The 20541-nt window shown below is 40.0% G+C and overlaps 5 protein-coding genes across 5 annotated transcripts; 4 read left to right on the top strand and 1 right to left on the bottom strand.

Moving 5' to 3' along the window:
- The first annotated feature begins 322 nt into the window (after positions 1-322).
- Rpn1 (Regulatory particle non-ATPase 1) lies at positions 323-3842 on the top strand. The gene is made up of 7 exons (XM_962467.4): positions 323-473; positions 528-604; positions 746-802; positions 857-1447; positions 1723-3364; positions 3413-3531; positions 3584-3842. The coding sequence occupies exons 2-7, from the start codon at positions 536-538 to the stop codon at positions 3767-3769; spliced, it is 2664 nt and encodes an 887-aa protein (XP_967560.1). The 5' UTR covers positions 323-473; positions 528-535; the 3' UTR covers positions 3770-3842.
- A 597-nt stretch (positions 3843-4439) lies between these two features.
- Positions 4440-10463, top strand: Lerp (lysosomal enzyme receptor protein). Its single transcript, XM_064359555.1, has 15 exons — positions 4440-4470; positions 4568-4620; positions 4681-4890; positions 4939-5087; positions 5132-5572; positions 5623-5910; positions 6759-7018; positions 7064-7402; positions 7451-7725; positions 7772-7907; positions 7958-8070; positions 9345-9451; positions 9496-9818; positions 9869-10339; positions 10386-10463. Exons 3-15 carry the CDS (start codon positions 4754-4756, stop codon positions 10398-10400), a joined length of 3054 nt encoding a protein of 1017 aa, XP_064215625.1. The 5' UTR covers positions 4440-4470; positions 4568-4620; positions 4681-4753; the 3' UTR covers positions 10401-10463.
- Positions 10464-10670: 207 nt separating this feature from the next.
- Gel (Gelsolin) lies at positions 10671-16801 on the top strand. Its single transcript, XM_962299.3, has 7 exons — positions 10671-10845; positions 11789-12018; positions 12801-12875; positions 12923-12991; positions 14279-14850; positions 15257-15776; positions 16509-16801. The coding sequence occupies exons 2-7, from the start codon at positions 11791-11793 to the stop codon at positions 16680-16682; spliced, it is 1638 nt and encodes a 545-aa protein (XP_967392.1). The 5' UTR covers positions 10671-10845; positions 11789-11790; the 3' UTR covers positions 16683-16801.
- A 39-nt stretch (positions 16802-16840) lies between these two features.
- On the bottom strand, positions 16841-20303 carry colt (congested-like trachea). Its single transcript, XM_962216.5, has 4 exons — positions 20165-20303; positions 19689-20121; positions 17257-17433; positions 16841-17206 (listed from the first exon to the last, which is right to left on the bottom strand). The coding sequence occupies exons 1-4, from the start codon at positions 20255-20257 to the stop codon at positions 17013-17015; spliced, it is 897 nt and encodes a 298-aa protein (XP_967309.1). The 5' UTR covers positions 20258-20303; the 3' UTR covers positions 16841-17012.
- LOC103314353 (leucine-rich repeats and immunoglobulin-like domains protein 3) lies at positions 17513-19694 on the top strand. Its single transcript, XM_008200184.3, has 3 exons — positions 17513-17621; positions 17669-17818; positions 17863-19694. The coding sequence occupies exons 1-3, from the start codon at positions 17580-17582 to the stop codon at positions 19618-19620; spliced, it is 1950 nt and encodes a 649-aa protein (XP_008198406.1). The 5' UTR covers positions 17513-17579; the 3' UTR covers positions 19621-19694.
- Positions 20304-20541: the final 238 nt, after the last annotated feature.

Here is a 20541-nt window from a genome sequence, read left to right as displayed (position 1 = left end):
TCATATTTTTGACGAATGGTACTGGCTTTATTTCTAAAAATTTTTAATTTTTAGCTTCTTTTTATAACTCATTTTTTCTATAACTCATTTCCTACATTTTTTGGATAGAATCATATAATCATAAGTCATCCGCTATATTTTTTAGAAGAAATCATGAAAAAAATCAGAAAATGTATTCGGTCTTGTTAGTCTACAATACAATAAAATAGCACTGTCACTCTTCTGATACTAAAGTGTTCTGTCTTGTGCGTTTCTGTCTATACCCTGTTAGAGTAAGTGAACTTTTCTAGGCTACACAAATTCCCGGCAATTTATTTGAAAATTTTGAAACTTATAATTAGCTACGTTGGCGAACCTGACGTCACGTGACCCAAAGTGTAATGACTGGCACAATACGTTATATTTCGGCTATTTTCTTGAATTAGTGTTTTTAGTGAATTACACTCAGTATTTAGCAGCGGTTTAACTTAAAGGTTGCTATTTAATCATAAATTAAATCGTGCTTCAATTAATTTTGTTGTTGGTAGTTTTTACGATGGGTGATACGAAAGAAGAAAACCCGAAAAAAGAAGAAAAACCCACCGAAGAAGATAAAAATGAGCTGGTAAGTTTTTATTGGCACATTTGGCGTTAATCTCTGCTAGTTGTTGGGTCATAACACCAGCAAAAACGCTAGTTTTAGTCACTTGTCAAAAGTGTGGTTATGTAGGGAATGATTTACATTTTTGTTGTTTGATTTTTCCAGTCCGAAGAAGACAAGCAACTGCAGGAGGAATTGAATTTGTGCGTCGAGACTTTACAGGTAATTAATTAAACCTTGCCGAGAAAAACGCCCAGACCTGCCCGCTTTTTGCAGGAAAATGACGAGAATCTGTACCTCCCAGCGCTCCAGGCCCTCGGTAACCACATCCGGGCCTCCACCACATCCATGACCTCGGTCCCCAAACCCCTCAAATTTATGAAACCCCACTACGGCACCATGAAAAACGTCTACGAGAAAATCCGTGACCCTAACGTGAAAAGCGTTTGTGCTGACGTTATCTCCGTCCTGGCCATGACAATGGGCGAAGGGCGCGAGTGTCTCAAATACCGCCTCTCGTCGAAGCTGGACGGTATCGGCGAATGGGGGCACGAATACGTGCGTCATCTCGCTGGGGAAATCGCCGCAGAATGGGCAGAGACCGACGTTTGCGAGGACAAAGACAAGGACGTTTTGATCGAGTTGGCCAAACAGATCGTCCCGTACAACATGTCGCACAATGCAGAGGCCGAGGCCTGCGATTTGTTGATGGAAATTGAGAGACTAGACTTGTTGGAGGTCTACGTTGACGAAAATACTTATCCGAGGGTTTGCTTGTATTTGATCAGTTGTGTCCCGTATGTTGCCGATCCTGAGAACACGACTTTGCTACAAACGGCGCTGCTTTTGTTCCGCAACTTCGAACAGGTACGATTTATGTTGATTTATGCCAATCAATGTTAAGTCAAGTAATACTAAATAAAAAATTACATAACTTGCAAAGGTGAAAAACAATAGTTGTTGAAGGATTTACCTTAACAGAGATGGAAGTGACTTTATTAAATACATAAAATTCCATTCCATGGGCTTTAAAATTAGAAATTAGTTATTTTTTAATTAGCACCATTTCACAGGCTGCATAAATAAAATAGCCGTGTATAAAAGTATAAATATTTTTTTTATTGTATTTGTAATTCGAACAGTATCCGCAAGCTCTGAGACTCGCAATGCAACTCAACGATCACAATTTAATCGAAGAAATTTTCACGTCATGTCCTGACTCTACGGTTCAGAAACAACTAGCTTTCATGCTCGGCCGGCAACAGATTTACATCGAGATTCCCGAGAGCACACCCGAATACGAGGATTTGGTCGAAATAATGGCCAATTGTCACTTAAACAACCACTTTTTAAATTTGGCTCGAGAGCTCGATATCATGGAGCCTAAAACACCGGAAGATGTTTACAAATCGCATTTGGAAAACACACGACCTCAGTTTGGCTCAAATCAGGTCGATTCAGCCCGACAGAATCTCGCCGCTAGTTTCGTCAATGGTTTCGTCAACGCTGCCTTCGGCCAAGATAAACTCCTAATGGAAGATGGAAATAAGTGGTTGTACAAGAACAAAGAGCACGGCATGTTGAGCGCCACCGCGTCCCTTGGGTTGGTGCTACTGTGGGACGTGGACGGGGGGTTAACCCCCATTGACAAGTACTTGTACTCGTCTGAGGACCACATTAAATCCGGGGCTTTACTCGCTTGTGGGATTGTTAATTGTGGGGTTCGGAATGAGTGTGATCCTGCATTAGCACTATTATCGGACTATGTACTACATAACACTAATACCATGAGGATTGGGGCTATAGTGGGGCTTGGGTTAGCATATGTGGGCTCAAACCGCGAGGCTGTTTTGAGTCTGCTAACCCCAGTTTTCTCCGACTCGAAATCCAACATGGAGGTTATAGGCATGGCGGCTTTGGCATGCGGTATGATCGCTGTAGGTTCAGGCAATAGTCAAATAACCACAGCTATAATGCAAACACTGATGGAGAAGTCGGAGGCCGATTTGAAAGACACCTACGCTAGGTTTTTGCCCCTGGGGCTCGGCCTGTGCCATTTGGGCAAACAGGAGGGTATTGAGACCATAATTGCAGCCTTGGAGGTGATCCCAGAACCGTTCAAATCCATGGCTGTGACCATGGTCGACATCTGCGCCTATGCCGGGACCGGAAACGTGCTCAAAGTCCAGCATTTGCTCCACATCTGCTCCGAGCACTACGAACCGGCCGATAAAGACGAAAGTCGCGATAAAAATAAAGACAAGAGTAAGGAAAAAGAAGACAAGGAGAAAGACCTATCGGCGAGACAAGCCGTGGCCGTGCTGGGCATAGCCCTGATTAGCATGGGTGAGGACATTGGGAGTGACATGGCGTTCCGAACCTTCGGCCACTTGTTACGCTACTGCGAGCCCGTGATTCGGCGCGCGGTGCCTTTGGCTCTTGGGCTTATATCTGTATCAAACCCCAAACTGAGTATTCTAGACACCTTGAGCAAATTCTCACACGATAGTGACGCCGAAGTCGCCCATAACGCCATCTTCGCGATGGGCCTAGTCGGCGCTGGAACCAACAACGCACGGTTGGCGGCAATGCTGCGCCAGTTGGCGCAATTCCACGCCAAAGACCCCAACAATCTATTCATGGTGCGAATTGCACAAGGGTTGACTCATTTAGGCAAGGGAACGTTGACGTTGAGTCCGTACCACAGCGACCGACAGTTGATGAGTCCAGTGGCCGTCGCCGGTCTGATGGCGACACTGGTTGGTTTCCTTGATGTGAAAAACAGTAAGTTGAGTGATTTTCCGTGTTATTTTATTTCGACGTAATTTGTAGTCATTCTCGGCAAATCTCACTATCTGTTGTACACCCTTGCCGCGGCGATGCAGCCCCGCATGTTGGTAACATTTGATGAGGATCTTAACCCGCTTCCGGTGCCCGTGCGAGTGGGTCTTGTAAGTTGGTTAAATTGTGTTAGGGATTGTTGTTACACGGGGTTGGTTTCAGGCCGTTGATGTTGTGGGACAGGCCGGGAAACCCAAAACTATCACCGGGTTCCAAACGCATACAACGCCCGTGTTGTTAGCGCACGGTGAAAGGGCAGAGTTGGCAACCGAGGAGTATATCGCGCTTACGCCCATCATGGAAGGATTTGTGATTCTTAGGAAAAATCCCGATTTTTACCCCTCTTAAATATTTAGCTATTTAACAGTTTTGTCTATGTTTTGTATCCAGTTCATTTAAGTTAATAAAAAATTATGTTCTACTGTGTATGCTTTTATTTATTAATGACCGACTTCCCGAATTAACAATGAACTTTTTGCTAGTTATGTAATGATTAATAATTTCTCCAGACACCAGAATATGATTATTAATGGGTAATGGCCAAGCTTCAATTAATTAATATTATTTTTCTTTCTTAAAGTCAACAACCGAAAAGGGCCTAAAACCCTTCATAAAGCATTAATTTTTATTCACTCCAAAAGACCCAAATATCAGTAGACCACCAAAAATTGGGCACATGAAAAAACAGGTTAGAGACCTAAAAATTTAGTGTTTTCCCAAGAGTAAATATCCGAAAGAGATCTAAAAAACTACCAATATGCCTTGTTTTTACGCATCCTCCGTTAATAAGATGCCAACACCTAAATATGTTCCTAGATCATTGGATGATTTTCTTTGGACAATTTTGTATGCTGTATTCTGTGCTTGTTGATTTAATAGTTTAGATCAGTTTACTTCTTGTAGAAGCTTTTGATGATCAATTAATTATTGACGATCTCCGAAAAAGCAGACAAGCCAAACGGGTGATTCCCCCATTCAAAATCGGTGTATATCTAGTTGCCCACATTCGCATGTGGGTTTGACATAACCTCAAGTTTTTAGACGTAAATGTGAGTGATTTATCATCAACCATCTCGTTTCGCGGCCTTATCAAATTCCGTGCCCCATGCAGTGAACCACATATTCGACATTAATCCTTATTTGCAGCTTTGACGCATTTTTTCACGGCTTTAAACCGGAAGTATTGCATCAAATAATGCGTAAGTAACGTCATTTCATCTTTTCTAATTAGTAATTATATATAAATTACACACTGCCAGAGATATGGTTTCGGATCTTTGGGATTAGTTACAGCGTTTCGAAAAAATTGTTTTTGCCACTTAATTAAATAATATGGCAAAAAGGGTAATAATTTTAATCTTAGTTGTCGACTTTTTGTCACTTGTTACATCAGTTCCTCAAATTTTTACGACTAGTTATGGTTTTTGCCAATTTAAATTCACCGGAAAGAAAACAATTGCATTGCCGGAGTAAGTAACCCACTGTTTCTTTTTCTGCGAATGATGAACGGTTTGTAGTAAATTGTGGACAATTGATACTTCGGATTTTATTCTGCATTTTTCGCTATGTGGATCAATACAAGAGGTTTGCAAAAATGAGACGTCTTCGTGCCTCTTTCTAAAAAACTCAAATAAGATGATTGATTTAGGTCACGAGTTTGGTTCAGGTAGCTAAATTCCCCAAATGAAACTCGGCTAATTTTGGTTTAAGCCTCCGAGGACACAATTCTCATGTCGCAAAACGGCGCAAATTGCACCTCTGACCAGAACTACACCCTTTCCATATCCTTCGTTTGTTCCGATTCAATTAAACCGAAACCTCGCCTGATGGCTCAGGACGCGGAAAGTGAGTGTAATTTCGAGGTGACCATGATGCGCCCCGATTGCCAACCGAGGTGCACCGAAACCGTCCAAGGGTCCGAGTTAATCGACCTTCGGAATTTTCCCAAAAACGTACAAGTGCACGCGGACTCAAAGCACTTCAGTTTGAGCCTCTGCGGCTCAAACAAAAACTGTCCCGGGGGCGTCAGCGCTTGCGAAATCAACCCGGACGGCTCCACAACCCCCCTGGCCAGCATCGAGTCGCAAATCCTGGTCTACGACCAAGGCAAGAACGAGCTCAAGGCGAGGGGGCGCTTTCGCGAGCGCGGGGGTGAATCCATTTAACCACTTCGAGCCAATTTCAATAACTGACTTTTTTAGAAACTAGAATTGTCGAAGTTTTGATTAAATGCAACTGGGGGAGCGAACTTGCCAACCCTGTTTATAAAAAAGTAGCAAACCAGGGAAAGCGGTACCGATTCGAAATTGAGTCGTCGTATGGCTGTGTCAAATTGCCATACAGTTGTCAACTATCAAGTCTTGATAACCTGAATTATGACCTCAGAAATCTTTATACGACACACGGGTGGGCGGTCACGGGGGCCCCCCATGGTAAAATTTTCGTCAACATTTGTGGACCACTCAAACAACCTCCAAATCTCTGCTCCGGTAAGTCAAAATTATCAGTCCCTGCAGTGATAACACAGGCAGTCATATGAAAATTTTGTTTTTGAAAGCTGTTTTTGTATATTTCTTGTGTCCTGAATTCAGTATATCACATCTAGTTTATCTACACAAATAAAAAAAAGTTTATTTCAAATTTTGGACTACTAAGTAAGTAGTCATATTTCCAATATGAAAAAATTAAGTGACCACTATTCGGAGTGATATCTCTTTTCAAAAACGTTTGGGAGTAATTTTTTATGGATTGCTTTGGAGATATCACGTTTTATGGACCAACTGTAATCAGTAATCACTTAATCAGCCATCGTATATTCACATTCCACCGACCGTGGTATTCCCATGGTTTTGATGACTTCTCCATGTTCTGTAATCCCCAAGATTCTCGGAAAACAACTGAGATTGGAGTCATATTGCATCCCAATTTTTGATATTTATTTAAGGGTACAAATTAAACTCACACTATTTTATTTAAACGACAAGTATTTTTGATCAGTAAAAATAATAAATACTCAGTGAAAATAAAATGCTCAGTAAAATAATAAATGCACAGTGAAAATAGTAAATACACAGTAAAAATAATAAATGCACAGTAAAAATAATAATTGCACAGTAAATATATTAAATGCACAGTAAAAATAGTAAATGCCCAGTAAAAATAATAAATGCACAGTAAAAATAATAAATACACAGTAAAATAATAAATGCACAATAAAAATAGTAAAATAGTCCGCCTTTTTATATCTTCTGTGCATTTGCTGTAGTCCTTCTTGACCTAGAAGCAGCTGACCTGACCTGACCTGACTTAACCATACCATATTATTGATTGTTTTTAGCCCAACATTCGCAAGTGTGCCACGTGACTGATAACGTATACGTCAATCGGGGCAGTATTTTATCACTTTTCGAAGCCCGGGACGACTCACTAAGGGCCCGATTCGAGTCGGGCTCCACTTGCACGGAAAACACCACACGTACCTACAGTACCGAAGTCGAATTCAAATGTTCAAAAACCGAAAAAGGGCCACAATTCAAACACATCGAAAATTGCGTCATGTTTTTGCAGTGGGAGACGCCCCACGCGTGCCCCCTTGATGTAATTATGCGCAATTCAATCCCAATTTTTAATTTTCACTTTTAGTATTACAAAAGTCAAAATTGCTACGTCAAGGACAGGGTGTCCAACCGAAACTTGAAAAACCTACACAGTGACACCGATCGAATTTACCCTTTGTCACCCTCAACCAACTCAAAATTAATTTATAATTTATGCGGACCGATACACGAGCCTTGCAACGGCCACAAAAACGCCAGCTTTTGCCTCAAAACGGGCCAAAAAGAAAGTGTGCTAGGCTGGGACACGCGTGAAGTTATCAGCGAAAACGGCCGCCTGTTTATGCAATTTTCCGGCGAAAATCGGGCCGAAATTTTCGTTAATTTGGTCTGCAGGTACCAAAGCTCACCCCCTGATTTGCAAGTGGTTGGTGCAAAATTGTGTATTTCCCTCGCCTTTCATATATTTTTTCAGACTGAAGATAGCCGCAAGTACAATTTGACAGTTTTTACGCCATTGGCGTGCATTGCACAAGGGGTTTTCCCCGAATGTGTGTACCATTCTGGGAATTTCACGTACGACTTGTCTCCTCTTGTCTTAAAAAATAAAAATTATGTCATTCCGGGGGGGCAAGGTACCGAAATTATTTTCAATGTTTGTGGTCCCATTATCACGGGCTCGGGGGCCCTTTGTAGGGGCACTACAATGTTTTGTTACCGGAACACCACAGCACTCAACATTAAAAACCAGTGAGTTTGCAAATAAAATAATATTGTCTTTATGAGAACATTACAGGTACGTGTCACTGGGCGGAGTCTCAGGCCCACGCTTACTGAACAATTCTCTCATACTGGAGGCCCCAATGGGGGAGTTTTGCCGCGAAGTTGGTTACTTTAAATCAGTGATGCGTTTTAAGTGCTCCAAAACAAATGTATTTCGATCGGTTAAAATTAAAAGATTTGTTTTAATTTTTTATTGTAGGTTTTGCCACGATTTGTTTCGAAAGAGTCCTGTGTGTACAATTTCATATGGGAGACTCCCCAAGCTTGTCCCCAAATCAGAAATTGTACAGTGGGACACCAGCCAGGTTTAACGTAAGTATCGTGTGCCAAAATAGAGTGGAACCCCATAACCCGAACCATTTATTGCACCGATTTTTTTAAACTCGTTGTATAACAAAATATACAAGGTGAGTCAATTGTTTTACCTATGCTTGATTTTTTATTAAAATTTTCCAACAATTATTTATGATTAAAATTAATTAATGAATTAACTTCTAATTGAAGTTATTCGAATCAAGAAAGGTTGGACTTGATTGTAATCTACGAGGGGTACCCCAAAAAATATTTTTTCTTAAATTAGAAAAAAAAGTTCATAATAATTAATTGTTTTTGTTGTTAGCTTTTTGATTTAAATTAATATATTTTTTTTAAATATAGACAAAAGTAACACATATGAACAAAATTCATATCTTTGTTATTATCGAACAGGGCATTTTATTTTTTATGCTACATTTTGAAATCAATTTTTTGACTTTTTTAAATGACAATTGACACTTTCGTCCACTGTTGTAGATAGAACGGCCCCGTAATATCAAACTGAATCACCCGCTATAATACCCAAAATTCACTTTCATAGGGAAAAATATACAGTATTTTTCTAGTTGGTTCATTAAACGTTTGTGACCTGTAGTTTAATGATATGCATTAAGATACAAATTTGTGACCAATCAGAACACGCCATGGCTGCAACGTGACCAAGTGTGACCAATAGAAATGTAACTAACAGCAATTATTACATTACCTAGAGCCTTTGACATCTAGAAATAATTCTGTCATTAAAAAAATATTTTTATTATATTTGGTCACATTGTAGAAAAAATAGTGTATACAGTTCATGACACAGTAAAAAATACTTCAAGACTCACCTTGTAGATAAACACCCTACACTAAAGTTGTTTTTTACACTCATATGGTTCTGAGCGACAACACTGTGAGAAAAATATTAAAAAATTAGTTAAATATCGCTGAAATTATAATTTTTTCGCAAATATGTAAATTTCAATCTCCGGAATGAGCTAAATCATCCAGAATTGCTTGAACTTAAACAAATATTTATATTTTTCTTTTCGTTTTATTTACGTATGTTTACTTTTTGTTCCGACGAAATACGAAGAAAAAACAAAAAAGTTCGTCATTTTGCTCCACATGGTGGTAAAAACCCAACTTTAGTGCCTTTCACACGCCACTATCTATTAATTTTTTTGTAGCTCTTGCAACTAAGGACAAAATGGCACGATTTGTTGTGTACTTTGCTTACTTTTTACCACAATAATAAAAACTCCAGATAACAATTGTGTCTCTTTTAGATTTGACCTAAACCAAATAAAAAACAAAATTGTCAGATTAGACATCGATGGAATCTCGAGTAAATACGAATTTGACTTGTGTAAAGACTTTTACACAACAATTTCCAGTAAGTCGCGGTTTGTAAACATCTAAATCTGAGCCGTGTTTTAGATTCGAATAAAACAAATCGCCTCAGACGCGACTATGTGATTACGAACCGAAACTCGTTCGTGATTTTGGATCTGTACGAAAAGTGTGCAAACGCGACGCCTCTTACCAAAGTCATTTTTAAATTGGAATGTTCGGACAAAGACAGTCATTTCGAGCAAACAGCGTTCGAAAACTGTGTCTTAAACATGACTCTCAAGACACACGCCGTTTGCCTAAGCCACCATACAACAACCTCAGCGCTGCAAAAGTTGGAAACCAATTGCACAGTCGTTAACGGCAACACAGGGTACGAGTTTAATTTGATTAAACTCAAAGCGGAGGACGTACGAAGCCAATCTCTCGGTGACAATTTGTCTGATAAAAATTGTTGCAGATTTTGCAAAAATTCCAAATTAATTTCGACCAGACTAGCGCGCTTTGCAGCGGCCTTTTTTGTAAAAATGGGCTCGGGGTGGTCCCCCAGATTTGCCCAAAAGTGGCGTTCAATTACACGTCACAGTTTGTCACACTGTCCTATTTGGGGGTTGAGTGTGACGACTTTTCAGGCAATTACGAATTTGAAGTTCTCTTGAAATGCAATCGCACCAGAACCGGTGCGCGTATTTCACAGGATGCCGAATGCAAATCCGTGATTTCGTACGACTTACCTGAAGCTTGTTCCTTGCTGAAGCGAGAAATAGTGGCTTCTGACCCCACTGCTGCCATAGCAGGGGGTGTGTCAACCCTCCTGCTTGTCCTAGCTGTGATTATTGCGGTTTATTTGTGCAAAAGACGAGTCAGGACGTTCCCTTATTTAGATATACCGCTCTATGGCAGCAAGAGATCTGTTTCTATTTATACTCGAGTGAGTGTTTTTTTTTGTTTTTTTTTTGACTAATCATTGTTTTCAGGATAGCACCGAGTAAACCAAAGTCACGAATGCCTAACAGTATTTTTTGTTTGTTTCTTAATAAAATTTTGTTTTTGAACGTCTTTTTTGCCCTGCTCACCCGATTGAGTTTGTTGTTTTTGTTTGCCAAATGCCAAGTAATGTCAGAAAAATCAATACAAACTGTGATTAAATGTCTGCTTTAATTCTCGTTATTGATTACGAGTTAAACGCTTATCACCCGGGAACACACCAAAAAAATCGTTTCGCACAATAATATTTTTTCCGCAGCCACTTGTTCCGAGAAATGACACGACTTAAAATTACTTTCTTCGATTCGTTTATCTGGCAACATAACACGATGACCTTCCACACAATGGGTCAGTGCTATAAGAATAAGTCCATTTGTTAATGCAAATAGTGAGATCTCGACTCTCGAACAAATCGCTCAGTGTTTGTGTTTTCATTTTCCACAAAATTAAGTAAGTTTGGTTTTTGAGTCGTTTTAATAAAGCTCTTATCAGATAAACACATTTGTCGCTCTAAGATAACGAAAATAAACCTTAATTATTTTACAACGCGTGTTAGAAAAATTTCGGTCGCTACTTAACGATTCGAACTCGAGTTTGTTTTGCTGAACGCTGACGCAAGCTCGAATTGAATCATTGAATTACAGGAGATCTAATCTTGTAAATATTTCAAATTTGGAGATTTTCATAATGAAATCGAATCGATCTGTGGCAATGAAGCACAGAAATCTTATCAATGATAAGCCAATTATCAGTTTAATTTGTGTTGCAGCCCGTGTTATGTAATCAGGCAAATTTTATCACCTGCTACCGCAAACTCGGCCCGATTACACAAATTTACACCAAAAAAAAAGTACACGTTTTTTCACAATTGTATTTGGTCGTGAAATATTTTACGAAAAAACAATGATCAAAACACATGAAAAAAAGTAAAGTAACACAAGCACCTTATGTACTATTTTCGTCAGTAATAATTATATAATAAAATGGTCAAAAATCAAGTTTTTTATTAAAGCACCCATTGGGGTGTCGAAATGGCCCACAGCTAGTTGGAAAACTTATCTGCGATCGCACAAATTGTTTATTACTTTATTAGAGTGATTGATAAGGAATTTTCTCGGAACGATGATTTTTTGAATAAAATCCCGAATGGCGAATCATTTTTTTAGGAATGAAGTAATGTCATTGCACTACAATGTGTTAAAAATAACTAGTGCAAAGATTTATTTCTGTTATTTCGGAGCGTAATAACAGAAATGTTTTTCAAATATGAATAACTGGAAACTTCTCGCGTGGTTTCGATGGCTTGTTTCCACTAGGGCTAAGTTGTTGAAATTTTTCCAAAGTTGGAGCTTTCGTTTTTCCCTTAATTAACCGAAAATGGTATTTTTTCCAGCGATGCGCTTGCGCAAAAACTTTCGCGTTTCGTCGCCTCAAAATGTTTATATAGCAACAGCGGTTTTACTACTAGTTTGTTGTCTGAGTTGTTCGGCGGCAACAGTCGGCGGTAAAAGACCAGCATCACCATCGATTGCAACAAACCCAGCCAAAAAACAAGCAACAGTTATGGAGCCCGCATTTGCAAATGCCGGTCAAAACGCCGGAATTCAAATTTGGAGGATTGAGGTAATTTTTTCATTGGCATTTTGCTAAAAAATATTTTTTTCGGGCCCGATAAAAAAATCAATACGTGTCGTGATAGCTATTTTTAGGGTTTAATTGCAGCATTTGCGAATTGTTATTGCCTCGATTTTGGTCGAAGTACTTAAAGTACCTAGATAAAAACTTGCATCATTTTCGATGAGGATTGTTTTTCGCGTGAGATTCTAACCGAGATTTCGCCGAAATAGCTCCCTAATTAAATTAAAATTGTTTTGGAGTAAGAATCCCTCGTAAACATATTTTTAGCATCTTCAGTCATGTCTTAAACTTCGAAATTAATCAGAGTGTGTTTTAGAGCCCACAAATCATTTTAATTTTATCGCCCTGGAGCGGAAACCGGGGTTTGAAGATAATTATTATTGTGCGTTTCGCTGTATTTTCAAAAACTCTCAAACTTTGATTTTACGTTGCGTAAACCTGATAACTGTTATCACCTGCAAACGCGAATTATCTATTGTGCCATCGAAACTTTCTCCGTGTTAAAACCCATAAATACAATTATTTAGACACAGCGAGTTAATAAAACGATTTGGTTTACATCAGTTAAAAATAACTTGAAAGAAAATAAATGTCCGCTCTTTCCCATCCATAGTTTTGACAGTTTTATTCGATTAGCTTTCGGTGTTGAAAAATGGTTTTAACGCGGAATTTTAATATTTGAACCAATTCAAGGCTGTAGAATTACCCATGAATCACTAAGGTCATTTTGCGTAACGTAAACTAATTACCGTATTCTCTATTTCAAGAACTTCAAACCGGTAGCTTACCCCAAAAACGAATACGGGAAATTCTACTCAGGAGACTCCTACATTGTCCTAAGTGTAAGTGGTTGATTTTATCGGGAAAGCAATTAACGAGTCATTTGCAGACGAAAATCAATAAACGGGGCGAAAAATCATGGGATATACACTATTGGCTAGGCTCGCAGACCAGTCAGGTATGCCTCAGTTCTCGCCAAATCCCAGATTCCAACTCAAAAAATTTTTTATTTTCTTTAAATCATTTTTTGCAATTTTTTTTATTTTTAAGTGTGCGCTATCTGACGTGACGGTTACTTGAAGACAAACAGTATTTTGCACAATCAAGAGCACAATAACCGAAAACTTATCTCAAAGGTACGCCTGTATAACGTAAAATTGACTGGGAATTCCAAATCTGTCTCTATTTTTGTTCTACGACTCGTCGTTTTGAAGATACTGGACTAAGTACTGTCGATTTTAATTTTTCCAAATATTTTTTAATTTTATCAAAAGTAAATAACAAATATAAATTGATGTAAAACGACTCGTAGCCCTTTTTACGAGTTAACCATCAGTTTCTTGGCAAAATTATGTAGCAATTAAGTCAAAATTGTGCGAATAATCCGAATAAAACAACTTTGCCAGAATTTTTACTTACCTACTTATAAAAAAAATCATTACGATCACAAAAACCAAAAATTTACGCCGAAGATGTGCCTGTTTGAAGTAAAATTGTCTGCGAATTCCGAATCTGTCCCCTTCTGTGTTCTACAATTCCTAGTTTTGGAGTTATTAGACGCAATAACGTCGATTTAAATTTTCCCAATATACGAATAATGAATAAAATAAAAAAAAATGGAAGTTGACTCAAACGCCTTGCAGTCCTTTTTACTAGTTAATCATCTATTTCAGAGGAAGTTTTGTGGCAATAGAGTCAAAATTGTACAACTAGTAGGAATAAAACAACTTTGTCCGAATTTTTACTTATCTACTCCCATAAAAAAAATCGTCAAGATTACAATAACTGAAAATTTAGGTCAAAAGCATGGCACTTTGACGTAAAATTGTCTGAGGATTCCGAATCTGTTTCCATTTTTGGTCTGCGATTCGTCGTTTTGGAGACATTCGACGAAATACAAATACAAATAAAAAATATGCAAGCATTTGTAAGGCGCTTTAATGTTATTTGTGTATCAAACTATGATTTCTATCACGTTTAGTAGTCCACGTGATAATTTGTATTAATATGAAACCACGAAAAATTAAATTCTGAAGTTTGAAAAAAGAAAACAATTTAGTTGCCACTAATTTGTAACGACACAGGAAAAAGAAAAGTAATTTTTCTACAAAAGAAAAGCAATTATGTCACAGCGATAGCGCGTATTGTAATGCAAGCATTAACATTACGAAAAAAAAAAAACAAAAAAGTTGGAATGCAGGGATTTGGTGAATTTTTCGGGTCCGTAGTGATTGTATCAATTTAGGATGAGGCGGGTTCGGCTGCAATCTTCGCAGTCCAACTCGATGACCAACTTGGCGGCGTTCCAATCCAATACCGGGAAACGCAAGAGCACGAATCCCAATTATTCCTGTCATATTTCAAAAACGGCGTCCGCTACCTCCCCGGAGGCGTCGCCTCCGGCTTCACCCACGTGGACCCCAACGCGTTCGAAAAGCGCCTGTTCCAAGTCAAAGGCTCTCGCAACATCCGCGTGAAGCAAGTGGACCCCGTCGTCAGCTCGATGAACAAAGGCGACTGCTTTATCCTCGACGTAGGCCGCGATATCTACGTGTACGTTGGGGCCAAAAGCAAGCGAGTTGAGCGGCTAAAGGCCATCTCGGCCGCCAACCAAATCCGCGACCAGGACCACGCCGGCAAGGCCAAAGTCAACATCATCGACGAGTACAGCCCCGATCACGATTTCGCCGAGTTTTTCAGCGCTTTGGGGAGCGGCAGCGCCGCCAGCGTTCCCGATGAGTCCGCAGGGGGTGACGACGCCCAGTTCGAGTCGAATCAGGAGCGCGTGGTGTCGCTATACCGCGTTTCGGACAACAGGTAGATAACGAACAACGATAAACATCATTTAAAATGTGACTAAAATTTTTTTATTTCATTTAAATTAAGTTATCATTGCAAATTAATGAAAAAACTGAAGATTAATTAAATTTTTACTCTATACAAGGAGTGCTGTTTAATATGTTTTCTTACAGTAAAAGGTTTCCTTGCAAAATAATAACGTGACAATTAAAAAACAGTTTCGTATAATTAATTTTAGTTGCATTTTTTACCGTACAAATAATTAACAGAAATCAGTTCTTATTGTTGTAGTATTTTGTTTTTAATTTTTTTACTTTAAACAAAGGTTCTCAAGGGGCCCTTCTGGTAATGCTTTATAAATGTTTATTGTGATCTTGTAAATTCTGTTGGCCCAATAGACCTATTATTATTATTATTTTAACAGTGGCAGCCTCAAGGTGGATCTTGTTGCCCAGAAGCCGCTCCAGCAGTCGCTGCTTGATGGCAACGACTGTTTCATCCTCGACAGCTCCGACTCCAACATTTTCGTTTGGATTGGCAAGAAATGCAACAACAAGGAGAAACAGGAAGCTATGGTCAAGGCCCAGAACTTCCTCACGTCGAAAAAATACCCGGCCTGGACGCACGTCCAGAGAATCGTTGAAGGGGCAGAACCTACGGCTTTTACACAGTATTTCCAGTCTTGGAGGAACCGGAACGAACTACATACTAGACTTATCCGGTCCCCGAGTACTGAGAAATACAATTCGTTCGAAACGCGTCTTTTCCACGCCGAAATTAAGGCGAAGACCAACAAATTCGAAGTTGAGGAAATTATCGATTTCGAGCAAAGCGATTTGAATGAGGACGATGTCATGCTGTTGGATGTTGGGAAGGATCTTTTTGTTTGGATCGGAAACGGGGCCAGTGTCAAGGAGAAGGCCAAAGCGAACGACCTTGCAAAGGTAACTATTGATTTTGTCTCCGTTCTATTTTATTCAAAGTTAATGGTCAATAATTGCAAACTGGAAGCAAAAATCGAAAAAACACGACTATGTGAGTCCCAGGTGATTTCGCGTATTTTTAAACGAGAAATTGCTGTAAATCAACGAAACAAATGCCAAAATAACGTTCTGGCTTTAAATATTTTTTTAACTTACGTGTTACATATACAAGGTGAGTCGGCTAAACCTTTATTTTTACTCAAAAACTCACCTTTTTCTCTTTTCATGTGATTTTTTTTTAATTTTCTAGTTTCTTAGAATTAATAACAAACAAGAGCAAAATTAATGTACTGCGTGGACCAAGTCCTGTTTTTGATATTTCATGGCAATTCGTATAGAAACGATGAACATTCACTTATTTTCCTACATAAATAAAATAAAATGAATAAATCCTCTGATCCTTGTTATTATTGTTGTTAAGCGTCAAATAGACGAAAATTAATATATTTTAACTAAACGAGTGCCAAAATAAAGCAATAAAATCAACTTTTTGAACGAACATGTGCCAAAATAAGACGATTTATACTATCCCTTGCTTGTGTTTAAGTGAGAGATCGTTGAAGTTGAAGACTCCCAGGCGATTTGGCTCGTTTTTGGGTTAACAATGAATGAATACCAAAATAAAGCGATATTTGGTATTGAATAAAACAAAGAATTTTTTGGTTTTTTGAGTGTTTTATATGCTTCGTTTAGATGCATTTGAAGAAATACGGGCGTGAGGACACCGCAGTGACTTCCATAGCGCAAGGACACGAACCCGAAGCCTTCACCTCCGTGTTCCCGAGCTGGAACCCCGACTTCTGGGACTCCCTCGAGTCCTACGATGACATCAAAGCCAAAATTGCCGAAGACAACAAAGCACTGTAGTCACAACTTTCAGATTATTTATTGGAATTTTCCGCTTTATATAATTAAAGGACTGATATAAGCTTTGTTACGTTGTTTCTATGTCTAAAGTTTTAATAAAGGGACAGTTTTAATACTTACTCCGGTGTTTTTCTTCAGGGTTTAAAAAAAACAATCAATTAGAAAACTATTAAAATATATTTATTAATCATATCACGTCTTATCGTGGCGCATTCACCACAAGTAACATTTTATAAAATAGCAACTTTGAACACAAAACATCCCACAACAAAATAATGAACTAACTAGAACGGTAGACAAGAATGCAGTCAATACTCGCTTCGAGTGTAATTAAACAGGCGACGCCTTTGACAGATACGCCAAAAAGGTCTTGCATAGCTCAAACCCAACGAAACACGCGGCATTGGCTGGGAATGCACGCAACAAGACCGGGGTTATGCCCTTGTACAGGGCCCCCGGCCCTTCAGTCAGCATCAGTTTTTTAAACACATCGCGAATTCCATTGGGGTACGTTCCCTCAGGCGCTGAAATTTTATTACAAGTTTTTTTACGTTTAAATAAATCAAAACCATACCGGTCTGAAGGCGGCTTTTCAGCACGTCGGGGGGCATACCCACAGCCCAGTTCGCAATCCCGGCAGCCCCGCCGGCAAAAATCGTCCCCAAAATGCTCGGAGACTCCTTCCCGTGGTCAGTAATGTAGTCTTTGATCGCCTCGTAAGTCAGGAAATACATGCCACTGGCCGGAATGTCTGAAATGAGTTATTGGCATTTTTGGACGTTACTTAATTTTTCTTCACGTTGCGATAAGAGCAGATAAAGGAGGAAACACGCGGGGGAGGACTTCCTGGACAGTATCAATTAAATTAGCTTCCACTTCAATAGTTGACTCGTCAAAATGTACGTAATAAGTTTGTTTGTGTTAATTAGCCCAATTTTCGTAAGTATTGCGCTTGTACTTGAATGAAATTGACCGATTTGGCCCAGAGTTTGGAAATTTGGGAGAAGAACGAAAACTGTCCATTTTCGTGCACTTGCAAGCTGGAGCATTTGACCGAAACCGCGATTTACCGCTTCATGCACACCAGCAAGAAGAAGCAAAGCTCGCACGAAGTCAACTCGGTGGAATTCAACGACGTAAGTAGCGAATTAAATCGAACCGTTAACAACCGAAACAATAGGTGCTTTATGACGATAACTTGGAGTCGGAACTGCTCGACGACAAACCGATCGTGCGTTCCGCAATTTGCATTTTGCAATCGGAGGTTGAACCCTTGGACCTGATCGCAAAACTCCCCCCCGACTTGGAGACTTTAACCCTGATCCAAGGCTTCAACACGGGCAGTAAAACAATCAAGTTCAGTTATTTGAGCAAATTCAAACACTTGCTCAGTTTGGAGCTGCTCGGGCCCAACCTACTTAACAAAATGACAAACACTAGTCTAATCAGCGAAATCGATTCGCCCCTCCCCGACCTGAAATACATGAACCTCGAGAACATCCAAATCAAAAACTCGAAATTGCAAATTCAAAACTTCGTCAAAGAATTCAACGACGTGCAGACGTTCGAATACGTGCAGAAAGTCGACTCGAAGGGACACCCCCTCACGATGGTGCAGCAAGGCACCAACGAGGAAATCCTCCCCTATGAGAAATACAAACTGCAGGATGACGAAAACAAAGTCCCGCTTTTTATCGGCTTTAAGAACCTGCACTTGCTGAGGATCACGCACTGCGAGCTCAACAACGTCCACTGGGCCATGTTTGACGGTTTGAACAACTTACAATACCTAATTTTGGATAAAAACAATCTCAGGTTTATTCCCCCCTTTGCGTTTTATGGCACGCCAAACTTAAAAACGTTGTCGCTTGCGCGCAACAACTTGCTCGATATTCAAATAACGGACCTGGCGGGGCTTCTGGAGTTGGAGTTTTTGGATTTATCGCATAACAACTTCTCGCAATTGTCGGAACTGTCGTTCCCTCCGTTCCCCAAATTAAAACTCGCCGATTTTGGTAATAACCCGATTACGGTCATTTTCCCCAACACTTTCGAAGTCATGAATACGACGGATTCGCTCATAATTGGTAGCGACGATGTTAATTTATCGCTGATGACAAACTCGTTTTTGGGGCTAAACCTCCTCAAAGCTTTGACTTTGAATAATCTAAACATCCGGCGGCTTAAACGCGACTTATTCGTCGGAATGCCAAGTCTGAACGACCTGACTTTGACGGGCAACATCACCGAGATAGAATTTGACACGTTTTTGGACGTTTACAAGTTGAAAAAATTAATTTTGAGCAACTGTAAACTACGGAATGTCTCAATGGATGCGTTCATCGGTTTAGAAAATTTGGAAATTTTGGACTTGTCGAAAAACGAACTAGAGCATTTACCACCGGGCGTTTTCGACCAGTTAATAAACATCAAAGAAATTTACTTGAACGGGAATAAATTAGGCAAATTGCCGCAAAACATCTTCGCGAAAATTCACCCGAAAATGATCCGTTTGAACGACAATCCCTGGCACTGTTCCTGCGAAATGAGCGAATGGAAACCAATGATAATCAACCGAATTAAACAAAAAATTGTAAAAACGTGCGACTTCACGCATGATAAAGGCGTCGGGTGTCCTCAAGACAACCGATTTACTTTTAAATACGTTTACGACAACAAGGTGAGCCCTAAATGTGCGCACCCCAAACAATATATCAACTGGAGTGTTTTCCACGCCATGAAACGTTTACTAAAATGTCGCGAATACAAACCAAAAATCAGAAAACACGAACTGTTACGTAACAAAATCCTCAAACATGGCTCGCATAACCCAAGTGTGAGCAACGAAAGCAATGACTTGAACGTCTTACCGCCGAAATTGCGCAAGCTTCGGAAGCCGAAAAAACACCACCAGATGGACAACAACATTTTAATTTGAGACACCACTTTAATCGCATTAATTATGTAACTTTACCGCCTTTTGTAATTTTCGAATAAAACCCTTACCTCGAAGCAGCGTGGCCCCCGAGCCCCTGTAGATGCTCCTGATGCCCCCCTCCTTGTACAGCTTCTTGACCACGTCCACGGGGCCGCTGTAGGTCTTGGGCCCCGTCGAGGCTTGCTGTATCTGCAGCAGGCACTTGATCCGCTCGCCGGGGGCCATGATCGTCGTGGTGAAAATCCCTGAGAAGGCCCCAGCCGTGAAATATTGCAAATAGCTGTAGTGTTGGCCGTCCCCCGGTCCGAAAATCTTCTTCCCGACGCCGTAGCCCATGAACGAAATGGCGAAAATGGGCGCTACGCCCAGCAATGGCGCCCCCATGCCCTTGTACAAGCCGCGGATGCCCTCGTTGCGAACGGTGGTTTTGAGGCAGTCGAGGGTGCCCGAATAGAGGGGCTTCTCGCCCGGCTTGGGGATGGGCATGGTTTGCAAGCGCACCTGAAACGGGGGTGAGCTGGGCCGACAACGTGGGGGCACTCACCTTGATGGTGTCCAGGGGGTGGCCCACCACCACGGTGCAAATGCCGCCGAAGCCCCCGCAGATGAAGTATTGGATGGGGCCGATTTCTGCCATTTTGTTACGAAGGACACTTAATCACAAGCAATTGAAATTAATTTAACTAAAGGATAACCTAACCACAAATCCGACACAGGAAACTACACTACACCACAGTGGCGCTAGTGTCCCACTTGAAATGAATTTTATTTATTTATGTCGAATGGCTTGTATACTTGTCTTTTTGGCGATGTTCAAACAAATCATACAATAAATAATTAAATAAAACGAGTCAGTAATTGGTCCGTTCGGTTAATTTAATTATTTTTATTTTTAATTAGCGATAGTGGTGCCACTCTAGT

The sequence above is a fragment of the Tribolium castaneum genome, chromosome 10 (assembly GCF_031307605.1).
Source record: "Tribolium castaneum strain GA2 chromosome 10, icTriCast1.1, whole genome shotgun sequence".
NCBI classification, from domain to species: Eukaryota; Metazoa; Arthropoda; class Insecta; order Coleoptera; family Tenebrionidae; genus Tribolium; species Tribolium castaneum.
The sequence above is the reverse complement of the archived record's forward strand: the minus strand, read 5'-3'. Positions and strand labels throughout refer to the sequence as shown.